Source organism: Caloenas nicobarica, chromosome 24, assembly GCF_036013445.1.
Source record: "Caloenas nicobarica isolate bCalNic1 chromosome 24, bCalNic1.hap1, whole genome shotgun sequence".
Taxonomy (NCBI): Eukaryota; Metazoa; Chordata; class Aves; order Columbiformes; family Columbidae; genus Caloenas; species Caloenas nicobarica.
Window position 1 is genome coordinate 3,801,615 of NC_088268.1, and position 10,238 is coordinate 3,811,852.

The 10,238-nt window shown below is 70.0% G+C and overlaps 1 protein-coding gene across 2 annotated transcripts; it reads left to right on the forward strand.

Moving 5' to 3' along the window:
* The first annotated feature begins 1,796 nt into the window (after positions 1-1,796).
* On the forward strand, positions 1,797-9,860 carry PLEKHH3 (pleckstrin homology, MyTH4 and FERM domain containing H3). 2 transcript variants are annotated; one of them, XM_065651331.1, is made up of 13 exons: positions 1,797-2,074; positions 4,402-4,457; positions 5,097-5,185; positions 5,360-5,554; positions 5,700-5,857; positions 5,991-6,114; positions 6,510-6,807; positions 6,907-7,114; positions 7,309-7,445; positions 7,562-7,676; positions 8,233-8,682; positions 8,765-8,956; positions 9,044-9,860. In XM_065651331.1, the coding sequence occupies exons 1-13, from the start codon at positions 1,922-1,924 to the stop codon at positions 9,221-9,223; spliced, it is 2,355 nt and encodes a 784-aa protein (XP_065507403.1). In that variant the 5' UTR covers positions 1,797-1,921; the 3' UTR covers positions 9,224-9,860. The 2 variants fall into 2 exon arrangements, with proteins under 2 accessions (XP_065507403.1, XP_065507404.1); XM_065651332.1 differs by having other exon boundaries at positions 7,309-7,436.
* The last annotated feature ends 378 nt before the right edge of the window (positions 9,861-10,238 follow it).

Consider the following 10,238-nt stretch of genomic DNA (forward strand, 5'->3'; position numbering starts at 1 on the left):
GGGCAGCACCAGACAACACACATGGTGCCCTCACACGCGTGGGCAGAAGGAGGAGCAGCCCCACAGCACCCGTGGGACCTGCAAGCGCCTCTACTGCCCAGCGCGCCGCCGGGCCGGGGGGGGACCCTGCGATGTCACACGTGTTCAGGGGGGCCGTGTGGTGCGGGGGGACTGGGGGTGGTGGGTGCACACGGCTGGGTCCCATCCTCGCAATAAACCCCGGCCGAGCCCCGATGGGTGAGCGGCGTCTCCGTGCGGGCCAGGGATGCCCCGGGGGGGCACACGGGCCGGTGCTGCCGGGGGGGATTTGCTGGGTCGGGGCCCGGGAGCGGGGTGCGGGGGAGCGGGGCGGGGGGAGCTCCGTGCCCACCGGCGCTGGCGGGGTGATGCCTGCAGGAGGCAGCACAACCTCGCGCTTCGTGCTGCCCCCTGCCTGTGCCCTGTCTGCCCCCTGCCTGCCCCCTGCCTGCCCCCTGCCTGCCCCCGCGGTCCCCTTCCTGGGCTCCCCCAGCCCCGCGGCGCCCCCAGCCTCGCCCAGGCGTTCACGAGAGGCAGCCGGGGACTGCGGGCAGGAGCGGGGGGCACCCCCCAACACAGCCCATCCCCCGGGTGAGGCAGCGGCAGAGCCCACGCTGCTATCCCAGCGGGCACGGTGCTATAGGGGACAGGAGTCCCGGGCTGGTGACAGCAGAGCCTCCCCCGGAAAAATCTGCAGTGGGTCCGGCTGGAAAAACCCCTCCCGAGGCGGGGGGCCACAGAGGCCAGAGGGACTTTCCTCTCCCCTTCTCACTTCCCCCACGAGTCCTCTGCCCTGGCACATCCCAGCCCAGCGGCTCCCACTTCCCCCGGGGCCAGGGCACCGCGGTGGGGGCTGGCACCGCCTCGATGCGCTCGCCCCCACGGGGTACCGGGAGTGGGACGGGGTCTGGCTCTGGTGCGGCTGCTCGTGGCGTCTCTGCAGTGGAGCTGGGCATGCAGGGGAGCACCTCCCGCTCCACCGGTGCCTATGGCTGTCCCCGCTGTCCTGCCGGCCCCACAGCGCGGCTCAGCCCCCCGGCGCAGGCCCGGTGCTGGCTGCGTGGGAGGAGAGCTGGCAGCCGGCGCTTCCTGCGTGCGCATCCCAGCACCGCAGGCTCCCAGAGACGGTGTTGACCCGACAGCTGTAGCAAAGCCAGAGCCGTGGCTGATGCGCTTAACCCCTTGCAGGGCTCCAGGGCCCGGGTGCTGTCATGGCATCGGTAGCTCAAGGGTGCTGCGGACTCTCTGCTGCTGGGCCGACCCCGGGGCTGCAGCACCGGGGTGACACGGGCTCATGGGGACACAAGGGCTGGCAGGACAGACCTGCCCGAGCGCCGTGCCCCCCTGCCCGCGGAGCCCCGGCACCACACCGGGCTGAGCCGCCTTCCCGGGACGGGTGCTGGTGCTGCGGCACGGAGAGTTTGGGCCAGCACATGGCACCGGTGCTGCGGGACAGCTCGACGCCGTGGCCGGTGGAACCCCAGGGCTACCGGAACCAGCGCTCTCCCCCGGGGTCTGTGCCCGGTGCCGGTGCCCAGGCCCGGTGCATCGTGCTGGCGACGGCTCCGGGAGCACCGGCCCTGTGACAGCCCGATCATGCGACACCCCCGGAGCTTCCCCCCGTCCGCCGCGCGCCCCCGCCCGGTAGGTGACGCAAGCGGCGGCCCCGCCGCCCCGGGCGCGCTGGCTCCGCCCCGGGCCGCGCGCGGCGATTGGCGGGGGCCGGTGACGCGCCTGGCCCGGCCCGCCCGGGGCGGCGGCGGCGCCGGTGGGGCCGGTCCCGGCGGTGGCGGCGGCGGCCGGTGCGCGGCGCGGCGCGGCGCGGCGCGGGTGGGCGGCGGGCCGGTCCCGTCGCTGTCCCGTCGCGATCCCGTCCCGGTCCCGTCGCGTTGCCGGCGGGGCGATGCCGTTCCCGGGCGGGCTGTGGTGGCTGCTGTGCTGCCGGCAGGGCTTCACGCTGCTGCGGCGGGACTACGGCGACGCGGACCGGGAAGCAGACGGCGAGGCCGAGGAGGAGGAGGAGGCGTCTTTCGAGCTCCGCGCACAGGGAGACCAGGTGGGGCCGGCACCGGGACGGGCACCGGAGCCGCGGCTGGGCACGGCGCGGCGGGACCGGGGGTGCGCGGCTCCTCTCGCCCGGGGTGCGCGGCTCTGCCCGGCGCGGCCGTGCGGCCCCGGCCCCGTGCTTGGCGGCGCTGCCCCGGCGCGTCCCGGTCCCCGCCGCCCCGGCGAGAGCAGCCGTCGCCTGCCCGGGCACGTCCCCGCCGGTCCCGCCGCCCGGGGCTGCCCTTGGCGCGTCCCCGCCGGCGGCCGGGGGGTCCCCGCGGGGCGCGGGGGGGTTCGGCCCGGTGGGTGCGGGGAAGCCGCTGCCTCCGGGCGGGCGCTGGGGGTCCCGGAGCCCGCGGGGCAGAGCCGAGGGGTGCGGGGGCCGCTGCCGGCTGCATCCCGACACGGGGCCCTTGCTGGTGCCGCGGTGGCGGGACCCGGGTGCCCGGCGGGTGCTGGGGTGCAGCCGAAGCCGGGGCGCTGCCAGGCCAGCTGGGCAGCAGAGCTGCTGGTGGAGCTGGGTGCTGCCCTGCCTGCGCTGTGCTGCCTGCGCTACCCTGCCCTTGCCTGCTCCTCGGGGCAGGAGCCGTGGGAATGGAGGTGCCAAATCCTGCACTGGCGCTCATACCTGTCCTGTGCTACTGCCAGGGTCACGTTGGCCAGTGTACAGAGGGTCCCCACAGGACGGATTCCTCGGGATGGCCATGGCTCTGCACAGACTTGTTGGAGCAGGCTGGGGCTGTTGGCGGCACACGGCGCCCCGGGAGCACGTGCCGGGCGCGGGGAGCAGGCCTGGATCTCCCCGCTCCGGCTGCTTCCTCTGTTTAGGGAAGCAGAGCGGCGGAAACCGGCGCTTCCTCCGGCTGGGCTGCGTGGGGGACAGCTGATAGCATTGGGTGGCGGGGGGAATCCCGGCTCCCAGGGGTTCCTCCTGCACCCAGAGCCACGGGGCTGTGTCCCTGCCTAGAGGGAACATAGGAGGTGGTGACAGCCTGGCCCTGCTTGCTGTGGCCCCTCTCTCACTGCCCGCCATGGGGTCTACAGCACAGCCCTGCTGTCGCCAGGCTGCCCTGGCAGCATGTCCCCTTTCCTGGCAGTGCCAGCCCCCCTGGGGCAGCAGGGACAGCAGCAGGGCTGGAGCTGGGCCCTCTGGGCACCGGTGGCAGTGCCAAGGGCACGGCAATGGCAGGAGCCGTCTTTGGGCTTCCAGCATCCCATGGGCTGCGCTGACTCTGGAGGTCCAAGTGTGGGCGGCCGTGACGCCAGTTCCCCAGGGAGCCCTTTGCCGTGGCTGGGGAGTCCTTGGAAACCCGCAGTGCCGGCCGCCCCTTCCTGGGAGCGTGGGAGCAGCTGCCCTGGCCCTGCCACTGCAGTTCCTCTCCCGTTTATTTATATCCCTGAGAAGGAGCCGGCCACCACCACGGCCACCGCCGCTGCCACCTCCTCCCGTGGGCCGTGGCTGAGGAGCTGGGTGCTGTCTCCGTTCCCGCAGCCTTGCAGGAGCACACAGAGCCCTCCTCGGCAGCGGGACGGTCACTGGAGGAGCCGGCGCCTTGCATGGGTGCCAGCACTGCGTGACAGGTGCCCTTAATGCCATGGGTCAGTGGCACCCGGCCCTGCCCCGCGGCGCAGCCGTACCTGCAGCGGCTCCCCCCTTCCCGCCACTATTTTTAGCAGACGTCTCTTTTTCTTGGTGTTTCGTGGCATGCGCTGGCCTGTCGCTTCTCTGGCTGCCCTGTTGGGCTGCAGCTGGCAGGAGCACGCGCGCATCTCCTGGGACAGCGTCCCCGTGTCCCCGCGCCCCGCTCTGCCGGGGTGCCCTGCCCAGCTCGGTGTCTGCCCGTGCCTGGGCACTGCCTCATGTCTCAGCACATGTGCCGGCGTTATCACGTGAGCGGCACCGTCCACGTCAAGTTGTGCTGCGCGAGGAGGAACCGTCCCCTGTCCTGCGGCAGGGCCAGGGACTTCCCTGTGCCGTGTCCCACCGCCGCGGGCAGGAAGTCAGCGGCCCCAGCACAATGGGACTTTGTGCCATAAGCGTATTACTCAGCACTGACCTTGTGCAATTCTGCACGGTATTCAGCCTGCCGGGTCAGCCGAGGATACACAGCCAGCTTGCCCAGCGGCTGCCCCCGCGCCCCCAGGCTGCCCCAGCCGCTGCCCTGGCTCCTCCCGTGGCTGTGGGGGGCACGGGGACTCCCTGCCCCATGGCGGCAGGACACAAACGTGTCCCTCTTGGCCCGGAGCTGGGCTAACGAGGAGCCAAGCCGTCATCAGGGGAATGTTTGGGGGTGCCAGGCAGTGACCACGGGGCTGAGACGTCTCCTCTTTCCCCAGGGGTCCCTGGAGGTGAGCCTGAGCCAGCCCACCCGCAGCAACAGCGGCTCGGAGCGGTGAGTGCCCCCTGCCTCGGTTCCACCAGGCATTCCATCATGTCCCTTGTATGGTGCTGGGGGCCTGGCACACCGTGGGAGGATGCACCAGTGCCGGTGTGTGCCGTACCGCCCTGCCTGCGGGGCCAGCACCGTGCTGTGCCGGTCTGGAGCAGGGGACGGCAGAGACGGGACTGCGGCACTCTGTCCTCATCCCTGGTGCGTCCTCGGGCACGTCTCCATCCCTCTGCCATGCCAGATGACTCGGCTGCCGCAGGCTGAGCCGATGGGTGCTGTGCGTGTCCCCTGCTGTGCCAGGAGGCTCTGCCAGGCCATGTCCACCATGCTGTGGCTGGGGAGACGGGGTGCCGGGGCACAGGGACCAGCTTGCTCCCTGTCCTCCCAGTGCCGACACCGCTGCCAACATTCCTTCCTGGTTGTTCATTTTCCGAATTCCTTGGCAGGGCCGCGACTGCAAACAGCTTATTTTTAGCTGGGGTCATCTGCACCCGATGGCTCTGCTGCGTTCCCACCGCGGGGTTTTGGGGTGCCCGGAGCTCCTCGGGACCCGGCTCACCCCAACCCTTGGACTGTCTCCCCGCGTGGGGGCCGTGGGAGGCACCCGTGGGCACCCAGGCTCAGCCCTGTGTCCCTCTGCAGGTCCCTGCTCGTTGCAGAGGAGATGCGCAGCCTCATCGTGGAGAAGGGCCCAGGGCCGGTGGACGATGATCCTGACGCTCTCGTGAAAGGTGGGGACAGGGGTCTCTGCCCCTGGAGTAGCCAGGACTGGCAGGATTATGCCCGACTGTGGCTGGATCCCATCCCAGAGGGGCAGGGGACACTGGTTGGTGCCAGGCAGACCCTGCCCTGTGCCGGTGGGGTGGGTGGTGCCGGCGACTGGGGCTGAGGCTTCCCCTCCCCAGGCTGGCTGCAGCGGGAGGTGCGGGGCGGTGTGAAGACCCCCTGGATCCGGCCTCGGAAATACTGGTTTGTGCTGACGCCAGACTCCCTGGACTACTACAGCAGCAACGAGAAGGGCGCCCGGCGCCTGGGCTCCCTCGTCCTCACCAGCCTCTGCTCCGTGCTCTGGCCGGACAAGCAGACCTACAAGGAGACAGGTAGGGCGTCCGCACCCCTCGGTTGGGCTGTGCCTTTGCGGCTCCTTGTGCCCTGTGTCACCCTCCCCGCCCCGGGAGGTCACTGTCACCCAGAGGAGGGGCTGGGGGTCCTTGGGGCAGCGGGTGAGCTGTCTGTCCCTCGCAGGCTACTGGAGCGTGACGGTGTTTGGCAGGAAGCATTGCTACCGCCTGTACACCGAGCACCTGAACGAGGCCGTGCACTGGGTCTGCGCCGTGCAGAAGGTCATCGACAGCAAAGCGCCCGTCCAGACGCCCACCCAGCTGCTCATGCGCGACGTCGAGGTGAGCCCGTGGCAAGGGGCTGCCCAGCCCTGCAGCCATCGGCGGGGCTGGGATGGACGGTTCCCGGGTGCCCGTGCCGGGCTCTCGGCCGTGCAGCCCCTCTGCAGCTGCTGCCGTCGCTTCGCCCTCTCAGGAGCACTGCGGCAGCCCCGAGGTCCTGGAGCAGATCTACCGCTGCAACCCCATCCTGCGCTACACCAGCAGCCCCCTCTACGCTCCCCTGCTGCCCTTCTCCTACGGGAGCCTGGACCAAAGCGGTGAGGGGCGGGCGGGGGTCCCGCACGCTGGGCTGGGGGAGCGATGGCTGGGCTGGGCTGGGTGCTGGACGGGCGGGCAGGCGCTGGGCTGGGCTCTGTCCAGCCTTGGGTGCAGGTACAGTGCTGGGGGGAGCATGGGGAAGCCCATGGGACTGTTAACCCCCACCTGGCTAGACGTGCAGAAGAAATTTTTAAGCCTGAGGGTGGTGAGAGCCTGGCCTGGGCTGCCCAGAGTGGTGGTGGATGCCCCATCCCTGGAGACATCCCAGGCCAGGCTGGACGGGGCTCTGAGCAACCTGAGCTGGTGCAGGTGTCCCTGCTCGTGGCAGGGGGGGCACTGGGGGAGTATGGAAATTCCCTTCCAACCCAAATGATTCTATGACCCTGTCCCGCAGCCCCCAGCCCCCGCAGCTACACCACGCTGCGCGACGAGGCCGTGAAGCTCTTCAACTCGCTGCAGCAGCTGGAGTCGGAGCGGGACCCGGTGCCGCTGATGCAGGGCGTCCTGCAGACCTGCCTGGACCTGCCGCCGCTGGTGGATGAGATCTACTGCCAGCTGGTGAAGCAGACCACGGAGCCGCCGGCGCCGGGCGGGCAGAGCGACCTGCACTACTGGCAGCTGCTCACCTGCATGAGCTGCACCTTCCTGCCCTCCCCGCCCGTCCTGCGATTCCTGCGCTTCCACCTGGACAGGTGAGTGATGGCAGAGCCAGGCTGCGGGCAGGGAGCTCGCTGGGTGCCGGGGCCACCTTTGGGTTTGTGCCACCGTGACCCTCCTGGCATCTCTTGCAGGACGGAGAGCCGGTTCCCCACCTCGGAGATGGCCAAGTACGCCTGCTTCATCCGGGAGGCGCTGGGGAAGACGAAGGGGCGGGAGTGCGTCCCCTCGCTGGAGGAGATCCTGGTGCTGATGCGGCGGCAGGAGATGATCTGCACCGTGCACTGCCCGGGAGCGCCCGCCTGCAGCGTGGCCATCAGCTCCCACACCACGGCCGAGGAGGTGAGGGGCCGCGGCCGCACCGGCCGCTCGGCACATTTCGGCACGGGTGAGCTGGGGGCTCCTGTGGGTCTCTCCCAGAGTCGCTGGGGGCCGTCTGCCTTTGCCTGCCGTGACCTATCTGTGTCCCCTTTGCAGCCGTGAGCGCCGCGGCCAGGGACGCGCAGTCACCGTCGGTTGCCTTTGTCTTGCCCCAGGTGGCCCGGGAGCTGGTGTCGCGCCTGGGGCTGTCGCAGAGCCCCAACCTCTTTGCGCTCTACGAGCAGTCCCGGCGGCGGGAGCAGCCCGTCGGCAACGCCACGCTGCTGGCCGACGTCCTCACCAGGTTTGAAAAGTAAATGTCCTGCTCTGCTGCCTACACGGGAGAGGGGCCGGGGGGACCAAGGGAGGGAGGGGATGGTGTGGGGACACCTGTGTTCTGTGCTGATGGAATCGGTCCCTTTGCCGCAGCCTGGCTGGGGAGGAGCAGGACCCGCCGTGCCGGCTCTGCTTCAAACACTATGGCTTCCTGGACACGGACAATGTCCCGCGGGACAGCCTGGAGTTCGCCCTCCTCTTCGAGCAGGTGAGAGCCAGGTTGGGTGGCTGTGCTGTGCCCTCCCCTCACACCAAGAAAGCCCTTGAGGTGCTGGAGCGAGTTGAGAGAAGGGAACGGAGCTGGTGAGGGGCTGGAGCACAAGTGTGATGGGAGCAGCTGAGGGAGCTGGGGGTTCAGCTGGAGAACAGGAGCTGAGGGGAGACCTTCTGATCTCTGACCTGCCTGAAAGGAGCTGGGAGCCAGGGGGGTCGGGCTCTGCTCCCCAGGAACAAGCGCCAGGACCAGAGGAAACGGCCTCAAGTTGCGCCAGGGGAGGTTGAGGTTGGATCTGGGGAACAATTTCTTCCGCAAAGGGCTGTGGGGCATTGGAACAGGCTGCCCAGGGCAGTGCTGGAGTCACCATCCCTGGAGGGGTTGGACAGACGGACATGAGGTTCTCAGGACATGGGGCAGTGCCAGGGCTGGGGAACGTTTGGACTTGGTGATCTGGAGGGGCTTTTCCAACCAAAATGATTCCATACCGGGGGTGGCTGTGCCGCGCCATGCCGGGGTGTCCATACCCACTCACCCCCCGCTCCCGCAGGCGCACGAGATGGTGCTGCGGGGCTACGTGCCCACGTCGGAGGAGACGCTGCAGACGCTGGCAGCTCTTCGCCTGCAGAGCCTCAACAGCGACTTCTCCACCCACGCACCTTTCCCACGCCTGGAGGAGCTCTTCCCCCCCTGCGTCCTGCACGCCCGCCTGCCGCCCCCCCGCCACCGACCGCCCCCCAAGTGCCGGGGGGCCCGGCTGCGCGCGGGGCTGCTGGCCGGGGGTCTCTGGGGACAAGCGCTGGCCAAGCAGCGAGCGGAGCGGGACCAGCGCCTGCGGGGCCGGCTGCGGGAGGAGGGGGCCAGCACCATGGCCGCCATCCTGGAGAAGTGGAAGCTGCTGCAGGGCATGGGCCGGCCCGAGGCCATGGCCGCCTACGTGGCGCTGGTGCGCGAGTGGCCCGGCTTTGGCTCCACGCTCTTCGACGTCGACCTGCGCGTGGTGAGGCCGCGGCGGGATGGGGATGGGGATGGGGGGCGGCCATAGTGGGGGGCGGCCCTGACGCCCCGTTGTCCCCCCGCAGAGCGCGCTGGGGGCCGTGCCGCAGCGGCTGTGGTTGGGCATCGGCGCCAAGGCCGTCTCGCTCTACAAGCCGGGGGAGCCCGAGCCCTTGGACAGCTTCTGCTATGGCCGCATCTCCTCCTTCGGCGCCTCCGACAGCAGCACTTTCCGTCTCTCCGTGGAGGACCGGGACCTGCTCTTCGAGACCTCCCAGGTACGGGCAGCCGTCCCTCTGTCCCCTGTCTCCCCCGGGGTTGTCTGTCACCCTGGGCTGACCCAGCGTGTCCCCTCTGCCCCACAGGTGGATGAGATTGCCCAGCTCCTCAACACGTACCTCACCTCTGCGGGCGCCCAGCGACCGCCCCGGCCCCACGAGCCGGCGGCCACCAGCCCCCCAGCCCCCCCTGGACCCCCCCAGGGGCTCTGCCCCACGCCAGTGTCCCGGCCACACCGGCCGCCCGTGGGCTCGTTCCACAGCTAGCCCAGTGGCCAGTGCAGCCACACAGGGTGCTCCCGATGGCCAGCACGGGGGGGTGGCTGGCTTAGCAGCAAGCGCTGGGTCTGTGCTGGTCCCCTGGTGCTCCCCGGAGCGGGAGGACAGGGGCTCGTGCTCCCCACGCCACAGTTGCCTTTCTGGTTATTTTTTTCTTTAATTTATTTCGAGACGCCTGTGCCCCCCCACGTCTCCCAGCACTTTCCCTGGAGGGCAGCGGGGCCGCCGTGCCGCGGTCCCCCCCATGCTGCCCCCAGGCTTGTCCCCGTCCCTTGCACCCCGGTGCCTTCGCCTCCAGCACTCGTGCTGCCCGGCAGCTCTGCCCCGGCTCCTGTCACCCCCGGGGGGGCTTTGCAGGGGGCTGCCAGGCAGCAGTGCTGTGCCATCGTCTGTCTGTCCGTCCGCTGAACCCACCCCCCCACTCCTCCTGGAAAGCTGCGGGCGGCTTTTGGCTGAGCCGCCTCGGGGACCAGCGGGCGCCTTTGGTGGCCCCACGTCGGGGCTCGTGGTGCGGGGGTGGCCGGTGGCTGGTACGGCTGGGGCTCGGCCCCTCAATGTTGCCTCTGTAAAGTTTGTCAGTTCTGTCTTGGGGAGGGGGGGTTTGTTTGTTTTTCTAAATAAATGCACAAAGGAAAGGCTGGGATTCCTGTGCTGGAGCTCGGGCTGATCCTCGGTGCAGCGGTGGCGGGGAGGAGCAGCACAGTATGTCCTTGGGGACAGGGACTGTCATCCCTCCGGCCAGCACAGGCTGCTCGCTGCGCCCTTTGGCATTTCATCAACAGCACAGGCAGCTCCCCGGCACCCCCTGGCACTGCCCGTCCCGGCCGGGGGGGAACTGCCCCGGCAGCGGGGCCGCTGCCAAAGAGGGCGTGGGAGCCTGGCGCTGCCACGGCGGGGCCGGTATTTTTAGCCTGTGCCGCAGGGTCAGAGGAAAAGGCTAATTCTCACCTTGGGCAGCCCAGGCTTAGGCTGATGCCAGCGCTGCCCTGCACCCCCATCCCTC